This window comes from Tinamus guttatus, unplaced genomic scaffold (assembly GCF_059628265.1).
Source record: "Tinamus guttatus ecotype Peru unplaced genomic scaffold, ASM5962826v1 Tinamus_guttatus_pri_ptg000240l, whole genome shotgun sequence".
In the NCBI taxonomy this organism is placed as follows: Eukaryota; Metazoa; Chordata; class Aves; order Tinamiformes; family Tinamidae; genus Tinamus; species Tinamus guttatus.
The window spans coordinates 14,658,635-14,686,444 of NW_028288774.1; the positions used below are offsets into that span (position 1 = coordinate 14,658,635).

General features: G+C 41.0%; 1 protein-coding gene across 1 annotated transcript; it reads right to left on the reverse strand.

Moving 5' to 3' along the window:
• Positions 1-285: 285 nt before the first annotated feature.
• Positions 286-14,402, reverse strand: OVCH2 (ovochymase 2). The gene is made up of 21 exons (XM_088525962.1): positions 14,312-14,402; positions 12,896-13,005; positions 12,047-12,138; positions 10,829-11,001; positions 9,779-9,874; positions 9,079-9,230; positions 8,201-8,396; positions 6,760-6,783; positions 6,450-6,540; positions 6,215-6,348; positions 5,701-5,841; positions 5,119-5,249; positions 4,635-4,728; positions 4,079-4,210; positions 3,638-3,718; positions 2,791-2,977; positions 2,233-2,302; positions 1,800-1,995; positions 1,356-1,507; positions 877-1,045; positions 286-492 (listed from the first exon to the last, which is right to left on the reverse strand). The coding sequence occupies exons 1-21, from the start codon at positions 14,400-14,402 to the stop codon at positions 470-472; spliced, it is 2,535 nt and encodes an 844-aa protein (XP_088382088.1). The 3' UTR covers positions 286-469.
• Positions 14,403-27,810: the final 13,408 nt, after the last annotated feature.

The window sequence follows — 27,810 nt, forward strand, 5'->3', positions numbered from 1 at the left end:
ATTCACATCACCTGTCTCTACACAATATCCTCCTGTTCCTCAGTGATTCGCTACTACCACCACTGCTCAGGTCCTCTCAGAGTCAGAGGTGATGCTCCCATTGATCTTCATAGTCTGTCAGTCCTGTTTACGTGAGTGCTTATTTCATCCCATATCTGCAGAATACCCTCGTGTACTGTGTTCAAGAACACACTTGAGATATGGTAGTTCATCTTTCCCTTTCCTTTCTTTTAAACATTCAGACTTTCAGAAGATTTAAAGCAACTTCTGCCTGCCCCAAGAACATGCATTTAAGGCCAAAGTCTCAATTCGGGTAAATCAGTAACTTCACTGAAGCAAGGATCAGCTACTTTGGAATCCGTTCACCAAGCATGAACGTACATACACTCTCACCAAGCTTGGCTTGCAATGATACTTGTGCTTTGGAAGTGTCTTGCAATGTTGTCCAGCAGAACTGCTGCTTTGACAGTTACACCATGAAAATGGGAAGATCTACAACAATGAAGAAGAACAGGGTAAGCTTCACAAAGATCATCAAACAAAAGCAGTCAGTAAGCTCGTCAAAATGGACTTGACTAACATGTATCAGGTCACTCTTCCCTACCTCTTCCTAATCATGAGAAACGAGGCAGCAAAGTAGCAGTGGGACAAAGTACTATTCATCAATAAGAGAAATGTATTAAAAACAGGAACTACACATCCTGGAGAAATGAGATTTTCAGAAATGACTACTGCTTTGGATTCCTCTCTTTCTGGGCACTCTGCTAGGATATTTTTAAGAACCAGGATTTCAGGAAGTGTTGGACCCGGGAAAAGGCCTCCAAAATCATCTATCAGTAGCAAAAGGATTATCTTAACTATTTTTTCCATACTTACCACTACTATTAACACTCTGCTTGATCCAGTCAACAAAAACACCAACATTGGTGTATACTCCTGGGTAGCTTTTCTTTCCACAGCCCAGGCCCCAGCTAGTGATTCCATTAAGGGTGTACAGTCCAGAGCCATCTTCTGAAGGACAAACTAACGGGCCACCAGAATCACCCTATACAAGGACAAAGAGCTCTCGTTACAAGCTAACATTATGTTTTTAGGACATCATTTCAGCTATGACAGGCTGCAACTGTTCATGTGTTTGGATCTGAATGCTTTTAAAAGGTAGAAAAAGATAGAAGCTAACCGTTATTCAAGAAATATACCTTTTATGTAATATGAGTAATTGTTTTCTCTGTGAATCAGACACAGCGTGTTTGGAAGGCAATGGCTCTTACTATGGTTTTAACACTCCTCACTGCAGAACCTATTCAGAATCATACCTCAAGCGGCAGAAAATAAAGCTGATGCGCGCAACTTACTGTGCACGAATCCTTGCCTTCCTCCAGAGGGAACCCAGCACAGATCATCTTCTGGGTCACTTTACTGGGGAGGTTTATGTAATAGCTCTGACACGTGTCCAGCACCAGTATGGGGACCTCAAGCTGATGCAGTTTTTTCCCCTTTTCTCTATCTTGGAACAGAGACAGAAACATCTCAGAAGCCAGCAAAAGCATGAATTCAAGATATAATACCTGCCTCACTTGCCATCACGAAGGATGAAGAATACCTCTGGGGTCCCTTCACCTTTCCCAATGCTCTAATTGCTTTACTCCCACTCATTTATTACCTACATGCCTATCTCGGCTTACACAGGCAAAGACTTCACCCAGCACCTCTCCAGGAACCCAAGCACAGACAAGACCAATGTCACGACGCCCAGCACGGTCTCCAAGGCACAGCTACAACGGCGCTGGGCTGCCTACCTCCTGCGTGGGCGCCCCATCCCGTGACGACGCACACGCGCGAGGGCCGCGGTGCCTCGCCGCCCGCCGGCAGGCACGCCGGGCGCACGTAGCGGTTCAGTTCCAAGGGCTCGGCCAGCCGCAGGAGCGCAATGTCGCAGTCCATGGTGGTCTTATTGAAACTGGGATGGATAATAAGCTGCTTTACTGTCCTTTTCTAGGAAAGCAAGGACATCGGCATTTTCTGAATGACTTTGAAATCTGAGGTTTGATGAATTTTAGTTTAATATGTTTTCAAGCTATATACATGATTCTTTAAGAGAAGGAAATATTTAAATATTTAGATTTCCAAGATACTGAGCTTTGGACATAACTGCTGGTGAAGGCACAGTTCTGTGCTGATACAATTGGCAGTTACAGAAAAACTGCTATTATTAAGCATAACTTATAGTACCTGTCTGTATTCTTGCTCTGCAAGATCGTGAAGTCCTGTGACCACTGTCCATAAGTCTCTGTATGGTTCCCTCAAAAAAAAGAAAAAGGAAAAAAAGAAAATAGAAAGTGGGGGGAGGTACCTTCTCAGGCTGGTAGAACAGGTTTCATGGCTTGAGAATCTTATAACCACGAGGGCCAGTCCCAGCTGAATGACTAATGTTGTCCTACAGCCAATAATCATGTAAGACCACACTGCCTTCAGCAACATCTAAGGACATTTTAGAAAGCATTTTAGAGTCCAAATTATTTACAGATGAATACCTTGCTGATCTTTTCTGAATTTGCAAACTTAAACATTTGCTTTTAATTCTGACCCGACCTTTTAAATCTGATCAATTGTACAGAAGGAGGTTATTGCCACTGTGATCCTAGCATGTATGCATTGAGCAAAGGAATTCTACGTCAGTCTAAGCTTTAAGCAACCCTAACCACGCCAACCGCCCGGGGCAGAACACAGCAGAGACACTCGGTGCAAGCACAGACCATCCCAGAGAAGGGTTCCTACAACGACACTTACTTCGATTTAAAGCAGTGAGCAGCTGTGACAACCCATTCTTTGGCAAGAACTGCTCCTCCACATATATGCTCATCTGAAATTTGTATGCTGACTTGCCAAGGCCACGAGTATGGCACAGCTTCTTCACCTCCAATTACCCTACTGAAGAGGAACCGGGGCTGATTTGAAGCCATTCCACAAATACCATCTAAAACAGAAAGGATTTATATATCAGAGAAATCTTCAGAGAATGAGATTTAGAAAAGCAAGGAATAGCCCATCTAAAAGGCAATCTGCAAGCTACATTACATTTTTTTTACCCTCCCTTTTTTCCCTAAATCCCACAACTTTCCACATTGCAAAAGATTCAAATATTCAGAGATAGCAAGAGGAGGTGATCTTTGCAAAAACATAGCTTTACCAAGGACAAAACGACTGCTTACAAAAGAGTATTTTTTGGTCCTACGCTATTTCAAAAGCTTTAGCCTCAGGTGTACAATGAATATGTAGTCAAGCTATTCTCCATTACATCCCAGAATTACAAAGGCAAGTTCAAAAATTGTGGACATTATTTTCAACCACCTCATACTCTTTGCACGTTTTTCACCACAGCAGGTAAGTGTAAGCTGACATACAAGCTGAAATAATTAGTACACTGCTGCAAATGACTTTACAAGCTAAGGAAGCCAAAAAAATACCTTCTGCTATTTTAAAGCACACAAGAGTTATCTTTTATACTCTTATTTCCTCAACATCTCTTAACTAAAGGTCTTGACAGGCAACACAGACTGCATTTATTAGATAGCTGGAGAAAACAGCATTTTTGTTATGCATTCTCATGAAGAAAACTTACCCCATACTGACTTACCTGTCTCAATCTGTAGGTCTTCTACAGTCATATCCATATCTTTAAGTTTTTCTTCACTACTTGAATCCAAAGTATTTAAATCTAGCAAACAAAAATAAAAAACATACTAACAGGGTGTCTCAAGTAATATTTTTATATTAACCACTCTTATTTATTTTCATTCCTGTGGAAGGATTAGACTCCTACAGTAGAAATCTGTGCTATTACATCCTCAGATATATGCACCAAATGCACCAAAATGTCCTTACAATAAACAAATCTCTGAGGCTTAGAGGACAGCCATTACTTCTCTCTATCCACTCACTACATCCCAAAGTAGGTTCACAAAGTTATTTCACTGAAAAGTTTCCTAGATGAGAATCTCCTGGAGCAAAATGCATATTCACTGAAGAACCCAGTGTGCTGCCTCAAAGCGGCAAACTCTCAAGTTACTTCTATTACCTGCTACAGGAACAAAAGAGATTGCAGCTCTGAATCCTCCAAAGGTCTCTGTTTCATCAGAGTGAAAGACGATCAGCATCATATCAGAGGAGCTCAGAACAGGAGCTGGTAGAGCAAATCCACAAGACTTAGCTAAAGATGAAAAAAAAAAAAAAGAATCACAGCAGATTAAAATGCACTTCTACACCATTTTATCTTCCAATAGCAGGCAACCAATATTCACTGTATTCCAGCTGTCATCCAGGAGAGTAAAAAATAACTATGTGTAACAGAGGAGCAGATAAAAAGACTCAGCCTGAAGGACTGTTTTCTATTTTTCAGATAGAATTTACATATCATATCATATTTACAAATACACAAATTGTTCTGTGTAAGTGGAACAGAAAAAGCAGTGCATGCAAGTATTTTTCAAGGTACTCAGACCAGTATCCATAATACCATCTGAGATTCTAAAGAGAAATTACTTAATTTTACACTGCAAAATAGAGGTAGTGGAAATAATGAGTAATGGATCATCCCCAAATCAGCATATTAGGTTGAAAATCAAAAGCCAAACCAATTTCCTCCTCTTTTCCTACATCTTCATACACAGTCACAGCATCGTAAGAGCAATCTTCATTCTCTTCTACTTCAAAAGACTGATAGGTAAGCTTTAAAGAAAAAAAAAAAAACAATCTGTTCATGAGGCTTGCAAAGAGAAATTCAAAGACTTTTTATGAGTTTTTACTATTTTCAATGATTCCTTTAGAATCTGGGGGTTGTGTCATTCAGACCTCTCACAGGTGATATGTAGCACACTATTTTTGCCAGAAGAATTTGCCATAATAAAATTTAAACTGAGAAATCCTATTTTACTATAATCTGAAGGAGAAACCAAAGCCCATCTGTCTTTCAGGATGAAAAACAATTTCTCCTAATTACATCCACCAGTGTTATTCAAGGTTATGTTGTTAGATCTTGCTTTCCTTCGCTGCCTGATTTGCATGTTGTTGACTAAAGAGTACTCCATTCCATTCTGTAGATAAGAGTTCCTAATATACCTTGATTATATGGTCTTCTGGAGCAAAAACCACCCACTGACAGTTTGCCAGGTTGCTGTAGTGCTCTGGATGGTGCATACTTTGTATTACTCCTTCTTCAAAAAGGACAGCTAAAGACTCACAGCCAGAATCTGTAAATCCAAAGGCAAACAAAAATGGAGACAGAGTGATTTCCTATTAAATAATTCACACACAAACACACACGCAAAATTCACAGAAAAAAATATTGTGCTGCTTTCACACAGGTTAAAAAGGACAGGTACAGAAGAGCTAGTCAAATCCTTCTGCCTGAAAAACACGCAGAGAAAATGTTTCATCTCTGTTCCCAGAGAGATGATCTGTCTTTGGAGATGGGAAAGGAGATACAATCTAGCAAAAAGCAGAGGACAGGACAAAAGTACAGGAGGGCTTTTCTCAAAAGCATCTAATATAATGCCCAACTCTTTCTGGCATTCCATTACATCTCCACGTAGAAAAAGAATAGGAGCTTCCTCCAATTCATTTTCGTAAGAACCCTTTTCTCAGGCCACCACCCAGGGGCACAGTATGGCAGACAGGTGTACTGCTTAGACTTAGACTTACCAGGAAGAGTATTTGGTGCAAGAGCTCTGTAAGTCATGGAAAACCCAGTTCCATAATTCTTGCTGTCAGACACAAATTTCAGCCTTACGCTATTGGAGCCAATCAAAATAGGTAATGGAAGATCTCCTCCACAGAATTTCCCTGAAATACATTAATAGAGAATAACCACTATTCAAAGTCTTTAGGCATTTGAGAAATCTGCAAGTACTATTTTTGTAAATCTGCAGACCCAGTACTTGGTTATAAAAGTTCACGAATGAAAAGGGAATTGCCTTTTATTAATCCATCAGCCAAAAATGGATAGTATTAAAAACTTTAAATCCTTGACACCAGCAAACCATGCACTGAGCGAGTTCCCTACAAGGCATTTTTTCCACTCTTTTTCCTCCTATGCTCTTGTCTCTTATTATAGATAGTATACTACAACGCATTCAAGATGAAAATGAGAGTAACACAAGTTAAAATGCAGTGTTCTCACTGGGTTTAGCAGTGGCAGATCGTTTCAGCAACTCACCAACAAGCCTGTCATCTTTTGAATAGACTGATAAAGAATCATAGTCACAAAATGTTTCTGACTCTATATCAAAGTGGGAAAAACGAAGCAATATATAATTCCCTTCTGGTGCAGACAGAGTCCATAGACACAATCTGGAAGGACAGAAGAATTTCCGTTCAAAAAACTGCAACAAAAGAAGAGTTCACAGTTACCATGAATTGTTTCTTTGAGAGACTGCATTTTGTCTACTTACTGGTGATTTTGATAGAAATGCTCAGGGCTTCCAGGAAAATGTAATTCTCCTTCACTGCCGGGGAGTTTGCCACCTTGAGCACTACAAAATGCTGCATTGTGGAGTTAAAATGAAATAGCAGAAATCAGATTTGACGCATACGCAATCATCTGTTACAGCAAAAAGAAAACATGCATTTAAAACATATATTTGATGTGTTTTGATGGATCATGCTATAAATGTTTCTCACTTCATAGATTATACAACAGTCCTTTTGAAAACTATTATTCAAGTTCTGATGCATGTAGAAACTTAAAAATACCATACTCACCTGTGGAACTTTTCATTTTCAGATCTAAAGACAAGTGGGAAAGAGAAGGGGTGGAAAAGAATAAATTACTTTGCTTTTGTATTCACAATAGACTTCATATTTATCAGTATGAAATGGCAATTTCATACCGCTAGCAGCGTGGCAAATTCAAATGCTTGTCGGATACACTGTGTCCACAATAAGCTAGGCTTGCACTTAAACCACTTCAGACAAGGCTGGCTTTGGAAAAAGCAGCTCTGGAGCAGCCGCTGCCGGAATGCCCGGCGCACTGCCAGGCCATGCCCAGCGTGCGCAGCACCATCCTCTCCGTGCACGGTCTGAGCAAACGCCACGCAGGGCAGGCACGGGCAGCAGAGCCCAGCTGCGAGCGTCACACGGGCGACACGGGCGCGCTGGGCCTGCTGGCCACCACGGACAGCATGGACAGGATCTTCTGCACCGGCGTGGCAGAGGAACACCGGCGAGCAGGCGAGGGAAACCTACTGCGCTGCAACTCGGAACTATGTCCTGGCTTTATCCACCAAACCTTTGTTCTGTTTTTTGACTCATCAGGACCTACATTTTGAACAAAATAACCACAACAGCTAATCATATAATTTCTTTTCATGGACTGAAAGTGTTCCCTGGAAATCCTCAATAAAAAGAATTTCCTTACATTTTTTTTTTACACTGAGAACAAAATACCTTTCAGAAGCTAAAGTCTTTTCAGTTTTCTCTGGGGTTTCCTTTCTTTTTTTTTTTTTTTTCTTCCAGTCACAAGTTGAAGTTTGCTAATGGGAAGTTTTGTTATTTTTTTTCCCTCCAGACTTTTCTTTTTGAGCTCTCCTCAGTTTTCCATTATTCTGCAGAAATTTTAATGCAATTTCTAATATCTTTTAAAGAAAATAACCCCTCAACAGATGGTCATTTATATCTCCAGCTCCACAACTTTGGAAATTACAGAGAATCCTCATCCTGTTCCCCTACATAGGTAGCATGTAGCCCTCAAGGCAGAGTGAGTGAAAATACCTCTCAAAGCATCACTTTTCCCTGCCTGGTTTAATGTCTAATCCAAGACATTTTAGATGAGAAAAATAACAAATGGCTTCCAAGTGTTGTATATGCATTTCCAAAGCTTTCAACCAGTGAAATTTCAATTTAAAAACTAAGTTCCAGGCTGGCTGGCTGGTTGGATAAAAGGAGTCCTTAAATATTAAAATATATATGTGTATATATAGTCCAGATTATAGTCAGAGTGTAACATTTACAATATTTGATTGTTATTGACAATTAACAGTCATACCATATATTTAAAGGCATTGTGAGGAGCTATAGCACTTTGTCAGGAAGTATGGGGGAAAATATAAGTACAAGCCTTGAAGAACCTAAATTTAAAAGAAATACTATTACGAGACAGAAGAGTTGACCACATAGAAGACAAATTATTTTGGAGACTTATTACCAGTACTCATATTTTCTTGAATCCAGGGCAGCACAGCACCGAGGTCTGTAAATATTCCTGGAGATCCTCTTCTGTAATGTAGCTTCTTCTCGTTACTCACCCAGCCACGAGCACATCCCATGCCCCACGAGATGACACCGGCTAGAACCCAGGCACCGTGTCTGCGGCGGCACAGGAGAGGACCCCCGGAGTCTCCCTGTGCAAAACAAGCAGAAACCTAGAACCAACGGGGCTCTCCTCACAAAAGCATGTGAATAACCCTGAGCAAGCCTCCAAGAGTTCATCGAGCTTTCTTTTGGACCATAGTGTCAAAACTACCAAATTAGGGAACAGTTATTAAAAAAAGAAGTGAAGAAAGACTTTTTGATTGTGTTTAGTCAGGATTTTTAAAAAGGGAGAGTCAGACTAATTGCCTCAAAGGTATATAACTGCTTTGTTTCAGCATGAAAGATGGAGCAAGGAGTTTTTTCTTCCATTTCATTTTTCATTTCATAATGCATGATGAACAATCACTTCACTTTCATCTTGCTTCTTTTCCTTCCTGTAATCCAAGACAATACTTTCTTACCGTCCTCCTGAGAACATTAGCAACATTCTGAAGTTAGAAAGCCATAAATATTATTGCACTGGGATATGCTGCAAAAGACAGAGTCTTCAAATCAAAATTACTCTCAGGACCCTGTTGTACTATGTATGTGATAATTAAAATGGGATCATCTAATAAGCAGATTCCCCTCTACAGATCTTAGAAGAATTTGCACACAAAATGAATACATTCCAAATATTGCAATACACAGCACACCTATTCACTCAGGGACACAGCATCTTGACTGTCTGAGAAACACTTGTACATACACGAGGCCCTCTCCTCAGCTGACCTGGCAGGCATCTTTTCCTCCATCTGGAAATCCAGCACATAAAATAGTGTCCTCTTGGATAGGTTTCCTTAAAGTTGACAATACTCTTGAACACTCCCTACTGTTTATGATTGGCAGATTGACCTCATGTAATACCTGAGGGAGTACTCCATCTGAAACACATACACACAAAAAAGGATTTGCTCAAAAGTAATATTGAAAGGTGAAATTAATTTCAATACCAGCATGCAAAAAAAATATGAGCTGCAGTCCTGCTCGAGACAGTTTAATGGTCACAAACATGTTTTGATACACAGCCAGTTATGTGTACATTTGAAAATAAGCCTAGTTTCACTTGAGTAAATTTAAAAGTGTCTCCAATGTTAAATACAGGTCCATATATTACAGTGACTTATTTTGAGGTAGTTCACACATAAACAATTCCTATGCCCAGTTGATGGTTTCTTCTTGTTCATAGCCCATGCATTTAAGCTTTTAGTTTCAGAAATAAGCTGAAACAATGTGTTTTGGAGCAATTATCAAGAAAATATCTAAAATTGAATACGTAAAACTGGCAAGAGAACTTCACTGAGCTGAAAACGTCTGCCTGCTACAGAGAGATGGGGGTGCTGTAGAAATCATTGTCCCTTACAAAAGAAGGAAGAAATAAAGAAACGAAGATTGTTGCAGACGCTGGCAAAGAACAACGCCAGTAGCTTACTCTCGTGCAAACGGCCCCAGCCACAAGCAGTGCAGATATATCCTGCTTCAAACTTTTCACCAGGATCAGGCAGACATGCTGGCAAAACTGATGTACCTGTGGCACATAGACATGGAGTTGCTTAATAAATATTGGAAAGAGAAACAAAAAGCATTTTTTTTTCTCCCCTCATCCAGCTCTTCAAAGATAAAGAATACTCTCATTTATGTGGCATCTGAAGAATGCCACAAAGACCAAAAAGTCTGCCCTTTGACAATTTTTCTGTGCTGTTACTTCATAATGTATTAGAAAACAGAACCACAGGTCTCGGTATCCTTGTGATGTGAAGGTGAACCTACAGAATAGCAGCATATTATTTCAATAGGCTGAACTCATCTCTGCCCCTCAACAGCACGTAAACATGAGGAGGAATAGCATAAAAAAAAAAAGAAAAAAAAAGAAGAAAATGTCTGTAAAACAGAACTACTCTATAGCTGAGGTATAGCTGGGAAATAGGCTAGGAAACAGAAATGTCTCTCCTTCTGTCATTTTTTTCTTTCCTTAGAACTTCCAAACAGACCTTTCAGACAGTGCTAAAGATAATCTCATGCAATCTTATGGAGACTTAACGCTCCCTTCAAGAAAAAGGTATTGTTCTTTGTATGTAGAATGTTAATATTTGGCCAAATAACATTGTGATGTGCTCTGAGCTCTGGCCTGCCTTTGACCAGCTCTACTGTCCTCCTGAAGCAGAAACCTCCATGTACATCTCTAGATCAACAGCGAACAGAAACATCCCACACTGTTATTTGGCCAAATATTAATATTCTACATACAAAGAACAATATCTTTTTCTTGAAGGGAGCGTTAAGTCTCTATAAGATCATTAAACACAACTGATATATCTTTCTGACTTACCTCCAGTAGCAAACTACTCGGGAGATTTGAATTATATAATCTAGTAACTGAGAAATTGGTATATACTCAGTGTCAAGACATTACACAGCATCTGCGAGAAAGAGAGGCTTTACCTTCTTCACTGTAAAAGATCACAGGTAACTATGGCCTTACTGAAGTTGAAGGCTCCATCCAGCTTCAGAAGGGCAATATCATAATTCATTGGTCTCCTGGGATCAAACTTTGGATGCTTAATGACATATTTAACAGGGAGGGTCTGCTCTTCAGGCTCCCTGATCCTCAAATCATGCTCTCCTGCAGTGACCTTCAAATCCTGAAGTAAATTCCTATAGAATGACAAAACAAAATTTCAAGCAAATAATCTTCAAAATGGAAGGAAAATATAATTGTTTTTCAATGAAAACATTATTACTATTGATACGTAATACCTTTCATCTTAAGGTTTTAGAGCATTTAATGCAAGCTGACTATGCCCCCTACAGCAGAAACCGAGAGATGAAAAAGACTGAGAAGAAAAGTAATTTGCAGGGCGCTGGGAGCACTCTGACAGTGGTCTGTGGAAGAAACGGCTCATGGTCCCGTATTTAAAAATATTCGCTCATACTGCTTTGTGCATGGAGGAGGGAAGATTTGGAAACAACAAAGCATAGGGAAAAAAAAGAGAGAGAGAGAGATGCCACCTCTCTAGCGTTTTTCAGTTTGTGCCTTTAAACATAATGAATCCCACTTGCAAGTTCCTAGTACAAATCAAAATGTGAAGTCATGGAATACCAAAGCAATCCATATAAATTTGCTGTTATGTTTCAAACATATTAACCAGATTTGATTAAACACTTTTGTGCCAAGAGACCTTAGGATGATTTAGATATTGCCTGTCCTCCTATACTTAATATAAACTCTGCATGTTGTTGCCTAATTTGACCAGGACATGATCGCATACGATACCTGATACAGATCTAATTTACAATTAGAAGTACAGTTTGGAAATTATAATCCTGACAACTGGACAATAATAACAACTGGAATTTATAATCCCAACTCCATTAGCACAGGGATTCAATGTTAACTACAATGGAATTGGAATCTCTGTGAAGCCATAGCAGAATCAAGACAAAAATACCAACTACAATATTCCCAGCCCTATATTTTTCTTCTTTTAGCACTAATGCTACACTTCCCAAAAATGAGTCTCCATCCCATCTGGGAAGTCTATTTTACCGTTCATCACTTTTGAAATAGTTACCAGTTTTGCTTTTTCTCTCCCCTTCTGTTGCAACATGGAAAGTGTTGGTTACAAGACTGTCACACACACACTTTTAAAACCCACACAGCTTTCCTGCACCTGCAGCTCCTGAAGCATCACGTCCGTACCTGTCCAAGACGCAGTGAGCTGCTGTAACCACCCACTGAGCAGAAACAATGGTGCCTCCGCAGAAATGCTTTTCCCTGCGCTTCAAGGAAATCTGCATCGTAAAGGAGACAAGTCAGCTAAAGACTATGTGTTAATCTGCTTTGATTGCATTTGAGGAAGGAAGAAAAGAGAACTTGCATGAACTCTTACACAGTTCACGCAGTTAAAATTCATGCTGCACTTCAAGAAAACACTTTTTTTTGTTCTTGAGTCTAAGAGGTCCTAAACCCCTGCTATTCCCCTCAGCCATAACTTGGGGGCATAGATGGAGACGACATATATGTAATAAATGCCAAGTCCCTGAGGCACTCAGCAAACCGAAAAGGTCGCTGGTTCACTCAGCATTTCTCCTTTGCTGGGCGCTGGGTGCATTGCAGAGCAGGAGAGCCCCTGATGCCTATGCCGAGGCTGTTCTCCAAATCGTTTGCAATCCTGAGCCTCCAAGCAGCACACGGTGTCCTGTCCTCCAAACTGCAACCTCACAATGCTGGGCAATGGCCTGCGGTGCTGGCGGTGGCAGCAGTGGGAAGGTCTTTTTGGAATAGGGTCACCCCTACCTCTTTACAGAAGACTGATCTACAGATGCTCTTCCAGAAACAAGGATAAACATAAAGGCTTCCTCTGCGGGTAGAAAGGGTCGGTGCCCTGTCTGCTTCACTGCTCTTGATAAAAGCAGGATGGAGCTCAACAGTTTTGATATATACCAAAAGTGTCAGCAAGCACAAAGTACACCTGCTTTTTCCTTTTGTTATTTCTAGGAAAAGTCAGGGCTCTGTTCTGACAATAAGATCATATTGGCTTGTGCAAACCTGCCATGGATGTGAGCCTCGTTGCACCTGGTTTCCCCCAACAATGCGTGTGAAAAGGTTAAAGTAACTCCACGGTTTTGTCTCATGAAATTTCTGCCCACACTTAGGATCTGAGGAGTAAAAAGAAAGACAGGATTATTCTGGATTTATTTTTTTCTGTTTTTTTTTTTTAGGAACATAAAATTGGCTGGCAGGTTCTGGGGCAGAGGTCAGTGCAGTCCCTCTGTCATTGCAGAAGCCACATTTTATAATCCTTTATATAAATTGTCCAAGCTAAGGACATGAATTTAGAATTCAATCTTTTTTTTTTTCTAGTCATCAGTGCTTCCATCTTTTTTACCATTTGCAAAGATACAACAAAGAGAGTGGAAAAAGGACATAGACACAAAATAAAAAACTGGGATTTAGCTCCTATCAAAGGAATTTGGCACCAAGTTTGAGAACAGATTAGATCCACAAACTAGAATTTTTTTTTAGACACTGAATCTGTTCTCCCAACATACAAGCATGAACACAAGATTTATATTTTGAGTAACACTAAAATCTTTTGTGGCATTACATCTTTAATGCCAAAGGACTGCACACCAGTTTACAGACTGGTCTGGACAGTTACAGGACCAATTTCTAAGTCTTTGGTTAGACGAGAGGTCTAAAGCCTCAGTCGCATTTATCTGCAGGGAAGAACAGTGAAGCAAAAGAATACCAACCTATACACCATCATACCTTGGAGTGATTGAGAACACAACTTGGTATCATGCTTTAGATATCAAGCTTCTTTTGACAGCCAAAGTAGAGCTAACTGAAAGCAAGTTTGTTTTCCTAGACACTGCAAATCACTTGAAATTTCCCTTTTCAGGAGCGCAAATTTAAAAAAGAAGGAAAAATAATAGGTCATGCAGTCAAGATCTGATTTCCATTTCAGTTGGCTATAAATTACTAAGTCTTCCTGAAGGAATCATTAATAGTGCCAAGAAAAAAATATTCTGCATTTTAAAATATAAGACAGGGTATTCTTGCAGGACTTGCTGCATTTTGTTTGAAGCCCACAAGCAAAATGCAAACCAGGATCATTAACTTACTGTAAATCTGTCAGAATTTAATTTACTTAGGTAATTATAAATTAGGCTTATACAATTTTATTTTGGATTATTAAGGAATTAGATTAAAAATTCATAAGAATTTCTCATTGAAAGATAGCTGTCAGTTCCAGACTTGGAACAAAAGCAAAGAACTAAAACCAGATAAATTATTTTAATGCTATCTGTATCTAGGTCTACAAGTCCTCAGGGTCAAATTCTCAGGGGGTTTAACTAATCCCTTCTTTTCAACATGGGCTTCCATGTTTGTCTCTGCCTAAAAACAAAAACTGGACTAGTAAGAAAAGTCTTAAAGACAGATGTCAAATTTGGATCCTACCTTTCTGAAGAGGGGATGGTAGAGCAAGAATCTCTGTGACACAAACTGTGCTTGCCAGGAGGAACAGCAGCTCACTAGGGGCAATGGACATCTTGGGTGGAAGTGACTGAGTGAAAACAAGAAGAGTTTTTATAGGAAAAAAGAAGCCCACAGATTATATCGCCAGAGAACAGAGGTTGACTAATCGAAGTAGAGGTTACTCATTAATCCACCCATAGAGCACTTACCTGCCCCTATGGTCTACAACTTCTGACGATGGGATATTTTATACTGCCTGCATACTTTGTATTTAGCTGATTCCTCAGACCTGAGGAACACCACAGAAGGAGATCACAGTGCCGACAGGGTGCTCGGTGCTGTGCAAGACATTGTCTAAGGGGCAGAGTCAGACCCCATTTTTGAGAGGAGAGCTCGGCTCCACTTCTTAAAAGGATTTCAGTACCACTGCATTCAGCAGGGCCAGGTCCAAGCCACCTTCATGGCCAAGTCCCATTTCTCTAAGTGCAACACTCCTAGAAATCTATCTGACCCCTAAATAAGGGACACTGCAGCTAAATTAAGAGATTCAACAGAACAGCATGCTTGAATTACCCTGCCTTCACTGCTGAAGGCTTTTGTATCATCAGTTTTGGCAACTGTGGCTTAACTGGTTGAGAATCTCAGTCTCCCGTGTCTCTGTAAAAAATAATTGAACATTCCCAGTCTTGACAATGCCAAAAGAAATATTTTCTACTTGGGAAATGCATCAAAAATTTAAGACAAAAGAAAATGGCATAAATAATACATGCATATCAACATGGCTTTAAGTTTGGAACAACTTCTTATACTTGGCCTACAGGAAAACTACATTTTTTTCAAAATGCCAACAGGCATCAGCCTCTCTCTCTATTGTTATCAACACAAGAGAGAAGATTTATGGGGTTTAATTCTGCTCGGGCTCTTATAACCTGACCCATTAGCCCCAGTTTATTGGATGCACTCCAATATTTGATCAGGCACTTCAGAGTATCCCCTGATCCACCAGCAGTCAACAGCCTAAAAAGCATTTACATATACTATTCAGTTGTAGGATTTGTTGCTCTTTTCTCCTGAGAACAAAGGCAGCTAGGTCTTACTCTGCAAACACATTATCAAAACCAACAGCTGAATATCATCCCTGTCCCAGAAACTCTGAGCTGCTGGTTTTTGTTACAAGAACACAGAATTTGTGAAAACTGCCGTTTTCTTACTGCAGTTCTTGTGGCAATCCCCAGTTCCACAGGTTCGGCACTATCACTCTCACTCTGTACAGCTAAGAGCAGCTGTATTCAAAACCACTGAACACCTCTGTCTTTCAGCAACTCCTCTGTATTTTGCAGGGACAAAACGTCCCCCTCTCAGACATGTCCTCGTCCCCCAGGCCTCTCTGACCACCCACACGATGACACCCCTTGGAGTGATGCCATCCAAGAGGCTGATTTAAAAACACGAGCAAGCGAGCTCGGCAATTAGGAGGGACACTGTGCAAAGAGCCCCTGTCACATTAATGATGAGAAATGGAAACTTCCGGCCCACAGGCAAAACAGAGCCACGATCGGCTCGCTCCACACTCATGGCAGTGAGGCAACACTTACTGTGCAGCAGCCAAAGGGCTCCAGGAGCGAAAGCAGGGAAGAGCACGTCCCGTACGACCTGTCCCGGCCCGGGATGATGAAGGAACAACGTGGGCTTCCTCTTCCAGCTGCTCTTGGTTCTCCTCCTTTGCTACCTATTGCTCTCCTGCCTCTGTGCACAGTAGATAAGGGTAACAGCTTCAGAGGCACCGATGACCTCATCTTCTTTCTCCAATGCATAGTTGCTATTGCTCCTAAAACTCGCAGCTCTGGCAACCAGCTCCACCAGCACCGTTCCTCAAAGAGAGCCAAAGATCAAATTCCAGGAGCCGATCTCTACTCACACGCGTGTTCAGAATCCAAATGCAGAGCTGGCTTCGTATCGCCCCACCAGGGCCCTGGGTCTCTCTAATAGCACAAGCCAAAGTCACTAAATCACCAAGTGTCCAAAACGACTGTGTGCCTGAAATCCAGACCTACTTCACAGTGTGAAGCCAATCCCAGCGTAGGGCACAAATCAAAGCGACGCAGCCTGGCCCGTCTCCTCTTCTGCCATGCAGCCGATTTACAGACTTTTTAGCCTCCACAGGATGCTTGATGCTATGGGATTGCACATAAGTGCTTCTTCCTCTGAGCTTATTCCAAATGTACACATCTTGAGAACGTGAAGCTTAAGAGAAGAGGGGATGAGGAGTCAAGGATGAGGGATGGGATGAATAAAGCAAGCAGCAAATGCTGCTTAATAATTGCTGGAAGATCAGTGGAAAAGAGATATATAAATGGGAGGGTTTTCTTTTTGTTTTTGAACAAAAATGTCACTAGTCACACCTGAACAACGTGCAGGGTCACTGCTAGAAAACTGGAAAACCTGTTAGTACGATAAAATTAATAATTTCATAGATTCTAAACATGATATAATGGCTTGAAAAAATCATAAAATACTAAACTCTATCAGCTTTATCCTCATATATTGCATTCATCAATCCAAGAGTCCTTAGCTGAAAGCAGTGTAGGTTTAATAGGGTTTAAATGTTTTCAGGTTTTAAGTCACACATGAATTTTGATTTTCTTTCAAATTTCTCTTTTTTTAAAAACAATTTTTGCCTTGAATCCATTGATTCCAATGACTTGATTATAAATTATGCCCCATTTTGACTCAACCCATTATTGAGCAGTATTTCCCCAAAGGAACAAGACATTAAGAGGCTCATCCAAGATACTAAGCAACAGCAAAACAAAATTTATTTATATTATATTATTATTTATTTTATTATTTGTTTATTTTAAAGGCAGGGTGCAGAAAAAATAAACCTCTGAATGAAGTCAACCTTTCCCAGTCTCCTTTTTAAGTGGAAGCTGTTATCTTACATTTCACAGACATGTTCAAAAGCTGAGGGAATTCCACTGCTTAAAAGCATCTATTCCTAGAATGAAAACAATAAGTAACTCCTCATTCACAACCCTCTTCCCTTCTGTCATACAGGCTCATCTCAGAGCAAAGGCATGATGTTCTGCCAGGTTGCGCCTTCAGATGGGATTCATGTAGTTGGGATTTATTACTTTTGGACTAGCACGGATCATATGCCATCATTCAAAACAGCAGTGGTGACAATTGATTGCCAGTGTACCAAACACAAGACAAAAATAAAATGAAATAAAACAAAGCAAATATTTCTGAAGGATCCAAAAGCTCAAGTATGTTCCTACAGTTAGTTCCTAATTTCTTTAAGCCAACTGAGTTTTGGCTGCTGCCGAAAGAGCAGTTGGGCACCTCTCCCAGTAAGGTGCTTCTTGCTGCCCTTCCCCTTGTGCTGGCCCCGATTCTGGTCAGGCTGCTGGGAAAGCCAAACATTCATCTGTACTTGTCTACCTGGATTTGTTCGTAGCTGGATTGTTTTCCTGATCCAAGCTATTGCTTTGAACTTGGAAAACTAGAATGCTAGTGTCCATGCAAAGGAGGAGGCATGAACGCAGGCACTGGAGACAGATCAGTCATTTCTTCTTTGTTTGCAGCCTATGTTTACAACTTTACTCCTTTAGACACAGTATCATCCTAAAAACAGACTCAAGAGTTTTCAGTTCAATGCTATCCTATTTGGTTCTGGTTAGCGAACATACATCTCAGGCAAATGTTCTGCAATATTCAAGCACTATCAACAAGACTGTGGGGCTACAAAGTTCAGTTTCTTAGGACATGAAGATGTTGAAAGGCCAAAGCATCCCAAGATGCTTTCAGCAGCACAACATGCATTTAAAGATCTGGTCACCTTTGTGTCTCCACAGCGCAAACAGGAACGTGGCTACCACCCCTGTATAACTTGCAGCCAGCCCCCACGCTTCCAAGGTACGACTCCGATCACTGTGTCAGAATCCATGGATCTCCTCTCCAAGACTTTGCTCTTTCAACATCTCCTCCCCCGCCACCACTGTGCTCCCATTTGAGGCCTCAGCATAACTGAAAGAGCCAGTGTTCTTGCCTCACCGAGGGACATTTAGTTATGTTTTATTGCTTCTAATTAACTCCAGCGAGGATTCAAAGGCGGCAGTAAAACAAGAAGGGTTGCCTTCTGACAATGTTTTTAGTCCAACTTGCCTCGTTCTCCTGAATTCTTAGGCTGACCTTTCAGGGCACGTACAATAGCGGGAATGTTCAGAAGCACCCGCGGGGCAACGAGAACCCACAGAAGTCCCCCCCTCCCCAGGACCTTTCTCCCAGAACATTTGGACTGTAACTCAAGCTTCTGGATACGCATCAAGCTCTGCTGGAGCTTCCTGTGCAAAAAGGAGTGCAATTTCAGAGGAAAACTCATCATGTTCTTTGTCATTATGCAAAGTGGCATAGCTGCTACGCTAGCCAAAAGTAATTGGAAAACAACTGAAAGAAACAACACCTGTTGCCTTCCCTACCTTTCAGAAACGCTGTTTTTCCTGCTCTCAGAGCTCCCCAGCACACATGTAGGTCACACACAGGCTCACTAACTTGTACCTGCAGCAGACAGTGCTATGAAATATGTTCTACGTTTGCAGTTAGGGCTCCTGACAGTTACTTTTCCTTTCAAGGTAAATCAGACCAAACCAAGATGAGCAATATCAATAAACAGACAGATACTGCAGGCTATGAGAAAAACAATACGTTAAGCTAGAGAAGCCAAAGCTTTCCCTGGATAGAATCCAGCCCTACATCTACTGTATAACCAATTAATTGGGAAAGGACAGGGGACGGAAGGAAAAAAAAGCAGCTTCTCTGCTCTTTGGGACTCATCCTGAGAAGCTATGACAGGACACACTGAATTTTCAGTGTCTAAACATCTGTTCCAGTAACACATTTCTGTGATGGCTAAATGATCATTTTATCAAGAATCACAAACAATTCCTGAATATAACAGGAATTAACAAATATAATTCCTGAATACAATTAAGACGGACCTTTGAGTATATCCTTTTGATGACAGATTTTTCCTACTGGATATTCAGAGTTTTCTGCTGACAAGTGACAGATACAACAACATCAGGTGGGAGAAGGAGCCATACAGTCTCTTTTCCTGTCATTGGTATGAAACAAGTAAGAGGGAGACGAGAGGCTAACCCTGCTTTCTCCAGCTTTAGGTTCTTTTGCCCCAGAAATACATTGGCAGCAGGCTTGGATTACACTCTCCTGCAGTAAGACTCAAAATACTGCAACAATACGATGCATTAAAAAAACACAATTATCTACCATACAGAAGATATGCAAAATAATTTCATCAATTAAGCTGCACATCTCAAACTAATGCATAACAGACTCACGGTCCAAAATAAATCTAACAAGGTAAATTATCTGACTTTTTGGAAAGCATGGTGAATGCATTTTAACACCCAACTTTAACATGGGGAAAAGCACTGACAGTGTTACAGTGCTGAAGAACATTCTCAAAATACAAACCTGCTACATGTCAAGCAAACGGCACTCAGGTGAATCCTTGCATGTTTGCTCAGAAAGATACTAAAGACAAATCCCTGTATATTTTGTTAGCATGCCTATGCTACGTGTATCGCTTCACCTCAACAAGGGGATGTAAAAGAGCAGGCTCCATGTGGTACTCAGGTCAGCGAGGGCAGCCCAAATCCCTTGGCATCTCCGCACAGCTGATTTCACAGAGGTCACCACTGCCCGACAGAGACAAAGTGAGCTGGAACCAAGTTCAAATGCTGGGGGATCAGAAACAAACGATTTGTCACTAGCTCAATGCTCCAGGAAGTCCCAAAGCTAATCCAAGTATTTGCTTTTGGTCAGTCAACAGAGACCAGCTTCCACTACAGCAGAAACCTGGCGCATAACCCGGGTCTATTTGCTCTTGGCCAGGCTTGGTCTCCATGGCTAAATAACTTACCTGCAGGAGCCAGTGAGAAGGGCATGCAGCAATGAAAAGAATAAGAAAGCAGGTTCACAGACCTTATTGCAGTTAGGTCGAGAGGTCAAGCCAGAAAAGAGGAAGAAAAGCGACATTTTACAGAGAAGTAACATTTTACAGAGAAGTACTACTGCAGAGTAGTATGCTCATACAGCTATTACATCACACCAGCCCTGGATATAGGTGCATTTCAAATCTTCAGTGGTACTTTCCAGACTGAAATCTGATTAGGGTTTTTCTGGGGGAAAATTGCAAATGTCCCAGTCCCTACCCTTAAACAGGGAAGCAGAGACACAAAGAGAGGAAGTTTTCAACACAGCTTCTGCCTAATACCTTGTATTATCACAGTAGGAGTACAATGTAGGAGTGTGGAAAGCAGGAGGGAAATCAGCCTACCCCCTGCTCCAAACCAGGTCATTTAAAGGAGATGGGAAATGTTAAATCATACAGATTTACAGAACAATGATGGGACAAAATAATAAATTCTGAGTTGTTTGTTCCTTTATTTTTAATTAAAAAACAGCCAATGTCAGAAGCAACAGCGTCCACGTAATTTTCTAGGCAGCCCACAGTAACATGCACACAATAAATCTTACTAAAACTGAATAGGAAATCTTGTTTCCAGCTCTGCCATAAGAGGGCAGAGCAACACCAGTTCTGTCACACTGTTCAGAGCTGATTGGCATATGACATTTCCATATTGTCTGGAGAGGCAAACATCCAGCTGCGCAGATATCTGGAGGAACAAGTATTTCTCTTTTCCTTTCTCAGAAGCAACTCACACACACAAAAATGCATTCTGAAAAAAAAAAAGAAAAAACAAAAAAAAACAAAAACCATCTATTCTGCACTGCCATTTGCCATGCAAGAAACCTCATTCAGGCTCAGAGAGATTCCTCAATTCATGTTAACAGATTGAGAGCCTACCTTTTCAGTAAAAATCTTATTTGTTCTCATGCCGGTCTATGGGCCCTCCCAAGAGATCAGTGATGTTATCTAACTGTTACTTATCAGGAGTAACAGGGACACACGGTCAGCACAGCTCTTCCTACATTCATGTTTTTCCAGTTTTGCAGTTTATTCTCAATGTTGGTTGTAAGAGATACAGAAAACCTTTCCTCCCCCTGGCAAGTCAGGCTCATCCTAGCATGGTTACATGCACTGATGTAAAACAGACCAGGTTTTCTGGAAGTATTTGGTTAAAATTGACAAGCTGAAGTAATTACCTGTTCTCCTTACTTTCTCAGCTAGCCTTCTGCTTCCACGAAGCAAAGAGCCAGCAAGCAGCTTGTAGCAACGCAATCACCTGCAATATCTTCTGCCACAGGAGACTCATGCCTTAGGCATTATCAGCAGCAAGGAAATGACTTGTTTTTCTCTCCAGGGAAGAGATATAACATATGTTACTGTGCTACAGCAAAACACCACACAAGAGAATGAAATAGATGAAAGAAAAGTTAATCTGATGAAACTGAAGCGATTGCCACCTCTGCCCAGGTAGATGGGATAGAATTATTAGTACTGAGAGGGGGAAAAAGGTCTGCCTTACAAAATATTCAGTATTTGGAATGTGCAAATAGAGGATTGCAAATAGAAGTTTCTGCAAGTGATTGTGGGGAGAAGAAAGAAAAAGAGCCAGCAATGAGAACTGATGCCTTGGATGCAATCCAGAGTGCTACTCCAAAAATAAGGCAGAGCTGAGACCTAGGTGAATCAAAACGATTTGCAGGGAAACAAGCAGTCTTCCTTTGGGCAGGAGAGCTTTAGAGCACTCTAGGAGCTGAAGAAGCTGTTGAACTCTCATTAAATACTCCTTCAAATACATTTGGTCCGCTCTACAGAAGCAGAAGAAAGGATCAGCTAGAAACTTCATCGGTAGTGTGAACAATGTGCTTTTTTTTTTTTTTTTTTAAATCTCAAATACTGTGAAGACATGACATGGACACACCATGCTCTTGTCAACACTTCTGCTTTCGAAGGGACAGATTTCTACTGTCTCAGCAGATCTTGGTAGAAGCGCCAGAGTTGTAGAGTTTAGCTCACTGCTTCTGTATCTGCAGTGATGGGACAGAATGTGATCCAAGAGCATTTGGCAACAAAATGACCATGGGGGAGTTTTAATAGTTTAAAAAAGACAGTTTCAAGAAGGTCCTATCCCAATATGTAACCTCAGTAGGTGGAAAGCCAGCCTACACTGCTGGTCATTTCTCTTAGAGTAAAAGAGTCAAAAACTGGTAGTGTTTAATGAACATCGCAGGGCACTTCAGAAACCACATTACACGCTGAGACAGGAAGTGGCTTTTGCCTTTAATCAGCAGATGCAAGATGTTCCACACAAGCAGCTGCAAAGCTGCTGAATTCTTCACCCAGAACAACTACCCTAGAGCTCCCCCCTAGGCTAAACAGGCAGTTTTGGTGCCAACTCTATTTCTCCAAGACATAGTATTTCTGACAGAATGGTGCCTGGCACTGGCACACTGATCAGTGTATTTATTCCCTGCTCAGAAAAACATGCAATATCATCCACCTGATACAGATGCCAGAATAAACTAAAGGGAAAAAAAATTACTTTTAAGTTTATGCAAGCAAGAAGCAGAATTAGAGCACCTCAGAATTCTGTACATGCTCAGCTTGGACTTGGACAGCACAGGGATCTGCTGCATTTTTGTGAGCAGCACCGTGCTCATCATGCAGCATCTCTGGTTGGTTCTACAAAACAAACCAACCAACCAACCCACACCCCAAAACCAAACCTAAGATGGCCAATTCTAACTCCCTACAGATAAACTGCTGAAAAAAGGAGGAAAAAGGAAAAAAAAAAAAAAAAAAAGGCACTGACTGGCAGCATCTCCTTTCACAACTTCATGCACAATACAACCTCTTTTTGAATCTAGAAAAGTGCCACGTCAAGCCCCCAGAACACTGCAGCTCTCAAATCCTGCAGCTCACTGTAGTTTTGTGCCACTCTGCGCTAGGTTGTATTGAATTACTACACATCACTTGCTGCACTGTTCCTCAGAGCCTAATGCAATATGCATGGTGTTGCATCACTAATTCATGATTCAGGAACTTTCTGCCTTCTACGGAAGTTAGAGATAAACTCTGTACTTTTTAATAACTCTTTATGGAAAAAAAAAAAAAAAAAAAACACTGAGTGGTGTGCATATCTGCGTGTACCAACGCACAGACGACAGGAAAGACCAGATAAATTTGAAAGCAGAAGAACATGTGACAGGTAAGAGGACAATGGACTAACTTCACAAGCCAGAAGCACTGTCACTGGTGTTCAACTCCCTCATCTTCAGCAGCTTCTCTGTGCCTTTCTCCACTGAGCTGGGCACAGCAGCCTTACTTTCTGTATTGCAGGGTATGGGGTGGGTTAAAAAGCAATGCTAGAAGGTCCTTATGGACATGCCCTACTCTTAGCTGCTCCCAGGCAGCGGAAAAGCAAACCACAAGGTTTCTGCAGTTTCAGGCCCCTCCCAGCTTGCAAGAAAGAGGGCAGATTTGAGCCATTTAGAATTAATGAATCAACGAGTCTCTAATATTTTCATTAGGGCTGTTGAAGAGTCAGGAACAAATCATGCAAGGAACTACTGCTTGCTTAACAGGTGTGTTCAGAGTGAGGAATTTCCAAGTGTTAGTTAAATTGAGTTTAACACTGCAGTGCCATAAAGCCTGTGCTATGTACCTGGATTCAACACTGAATACAAGAAGCTTCCAGTTGCCTGCTGGATTTTCTGTGCTTTCGCAGCCTTTGTCACTTGTGAGCCATGTTTAGGCTAGGTTCTCCATCTACTTCCTAGAATAAATAATTTAAAGATAACCAAGTTGAAATGCACAAAGTAGCTGTCTAAACCTCACAACTGTGGGGGAAAAAAAATGAAAACAGAATCTGGGGAAACTTTGGCTTAAAACTCCTAAAAACAAAGCAAAAGGGTTGTTTGTTTGTTTTTTAAAGTTGCATTCACTCAGTCCTCACCCACTCGCTTTGGATTACCTTAAGTTTCCTGTACAGGCTTCCATCATTAAGAGACAATAATACAAACACAGAATTTCATCTCTCAGAATTAACTTTGCATGAGTGGCTATTACAAAGGTCATAACTGCAAAACGGCTGAATATACTTAAAATCACAGAGAAGGAAAAAAAAGCCATTCAGAACTTGTGTAATGCCACTTTTCAGTTGCATATTATCTTCCACATTTATTTCTGACACCCACACCACCTCACTATGTAAAACACTGAATAGAGCTCCGAGCAGGTGAAGCCTCAACTTCTCAGCAGAACAACTGAGCCCAGGTACCTGCATTTTGTCATGGCTGCATTTCTAATGGCACCCAAGCTTCCCAGCAGGAACTGCAGTTGTCACTATTACAAAGTTTTCCATAGTAAAGAACTTGGAAACATCGTACTCAAAAGAGCTAGCTGTACACTTAGAAGTTTTCTAGGTGTCTAAATCATCTGCTGCAATGTGGCTTTAACTGGCCACTGACCTCAGCCAGCATTTGTGCTGGGTTGCTTGCCTGTTAGATCACCTTCCCTCTCCTGGGAAAATTCTCTTTATTCAGGGCAATTCTTTCTCCAGCAACATAGTATGTGTGCACAGAAGAGCCCCTAAAAAGACTGGGAAAAGAGGCATTTTTACTGTGGAAAGTATCCTTAGTGCATTATTTGTTTGACCCCCCCCCCAGGAGACTCACTTGCCTCCCTTAGTTTGTGATCCTGCAGTTGAAATTAATGGCAGCAAAATCAGCCCTGGCCTGTTTGCCAAGCTCCACCCTGAAGGACTTAAGGCAGCAGATCTCGAGTTTACTATGGAAACAGTGACAGTTTCCTAACAACAGGGGCTGTAAGCAATGTCACACAAATGTAAGCAACTTGGAGCTAGTCATCAGAATTTCCTGCCTCTGCCTGGCAGAGCACTCAGGGCTGTGCCAACAGTTCAAGTACAGCATTACGATGCGACAAGTGAGATTAATAGGGGTGTGAAACAAGATTAAATAGCTGCCTCAAACAGGTAAGAACTATAACATGCCAGTGAAGTTAAACATGATGAACAGCCCTGCAGTAGCAAAGCTTTATTTGTCAGGGCACGTAATTTTTGTAACAGAGAGCCCGGTTGTCACCAACGCATCTCTTGCCTACTTATCACTGCTTACCTAACAGTTTGTGTGCAACTGTCCATTGTATGATCCCTGGTTAAAACCTCCTCCTTTGGCTTGTTCTGTCAATTCACACGAACTTGTCAGTCCATAAGCTCAACGAAACAATGAAACAGCATCTGCAATATTGTTATTAAGGGCGTATCAGCACTTTTACTCAACCGCTGCTTTGCCAGGCGTTCAGCTCTGCTCTAAAACTAATTCCAGAATACAGCTCATACATACGTCTCATCCAGGAAGAAAAACAAAAACTAAAGCTAAAACATTTTATGCCTCGTTTGCACTCAAAAATTCCCACATTGTTCTCATTTAAGTAGTGGGAGCAAAGGGCTATTCCTGGAATGCAACAGAACTTTCTGTTTTTCTCTCACCTCCTTTCTCACTGCCCCTTCAGACACAGACAGAGGGGTAGTTTTTAAAATACTGAAGAAGAGTACTCCATTTTGTTGTTTCACTCCATAAACATTTAATCTGTGTAATAATTATGATTGGAGGAACACTTTATATTGTTATGTTTACCCTCTGAAAATTGCAGTTTTCACACAACTCACCTGCCTAACAATGGCAGAGCTTAAGCATTTAGCCTTCTTGTAAGCAGTAGCTTTGAAAACAGTGATGGTTAACTGTGTCCCTTAATTCCTAAAGAAGTCACTGTTAAAAATAGTTAATGAAAAGTTATGAATAAAAACAGAATAGGAGAGAAAAACTGGTGAAAGCTCTTTATACACATACCTGCATGTATATGCAGAGTTGAGACATACATATTCAGCGCTCCTTGGAAACTTTTCAAACTGTAAAAGAACTATGTTTGCAAATAACTATTTATTGTCATAACACGATTAACACAAGTAACAATACTTTTCCACACAAGGCCTCAAATATGTTATGATCATGCCATTTATGAACAGAATTCTGTCAAGCAAAGACAATTTCCAGGGGACATAAACAGGAAGCTGGACAGCAGAAGCCATATGTACCGTGTACATAATCCGAGATGTCCATAAAAAAAAAATCCAAGAGTGAAGAGATAACATTTTACAGATAGCTTAGTAAAATCAACTAAACCAAAACAATCCATTGTAGTTTTTCCCCATCACTTAATACGTTTCACATTATTTTAATAATGACATTTTTGTGTGTGTGTGTTGCCACTTTGCATATAAACTTTGCATATAAGAGAACTGATGACCTCCACAGGAAGCCACATCAGTATTTCACTGATGAACTGTCTAGGAACTTCACTAGGTACCTGAACTAGCCAGGCTAAGCATGTCTTGGTATTGAGAGGACATAAAGCTCTGTACAAAAGCCATTTGCAGTGTATTTAGTAGCAAATTTGAGAAATGCAACAAACTGCAAAATGCACCTGAAGGCCAGCCAACTCCACGAGAAAACAGAAAAATTGATGCCCAGGCCTGAGGTTGAGGACAAAAGCTTTAATGAAAGGCAGCGAGGCGGAGGAAGCAAGCAGACACGGGGAGCAAGTGCTGGCAAGGCAGCACAGAGGGGCACACAGATGATGCTGGAGAGATGAACAGGCAGCGCAGCAAGGAAGTTCACTGAGGGTCAGTTCAAACAAGCTGCTATTCAGAGAAGCCTGTGAGCCTTTTCTGTTCTCGCATTACAGAAGTCATTGTAATCTGTTTCTGCCTTACCTGAAGCCTGCATACCTCTCCATGCAAGCTTCCTTCTGACACCGTATGAAACGGCTGCTGAAGAGACTCCAAAAGCTTTGACAGGAGTGACAGAAAAGGTAAAGCAGCAATCAATCCCAAATGGAAGAGACTAGGAGCATAGTGACAGTGAGAGGAAGAGGAATTGCTCTCAGTTTCATGTGGTGGCAGTCCATTCTGCCAGCACTGCCCAAGTGGGCTTATGCTTTTCCTACTCTGTCAGGGCCCCCGGCAGTTCATAGGTGCAGCACCTGTATCTTGGTGCAACATCATGTCCAGCTACCATCTCTTAAGCTCTCCCACCTGGGTTTATCATCTTAAGTATATCATCTTACCTAAAACAGTAGTAACGCAAGGTTTCATAGGTAGAAGGATAACCTGTAGAGAGGTTTCAGGCTTTAAATACTTTAATCATTCATCACATAACACAAGCCATCTCTTTCACTTGACATATTTTAATAGCTTTTGGATAAAAATTGGGAAAAAAAAGCATAGGGAAGTGGTGCTAAAACAGTATTTATGAAGGGTATCACTTTTAAGTATGCAGTTGACTGGCACTGAACTTAACAGGGTATTTCTGGGGCTTGGTTTTTTTTTTTTTTTAAATGCCTGAAGAGATGGGGCGTTTCAGCCAACCTATCAGTATGTCCCTGCGTATCCAGCTTGCCCTATGAGATG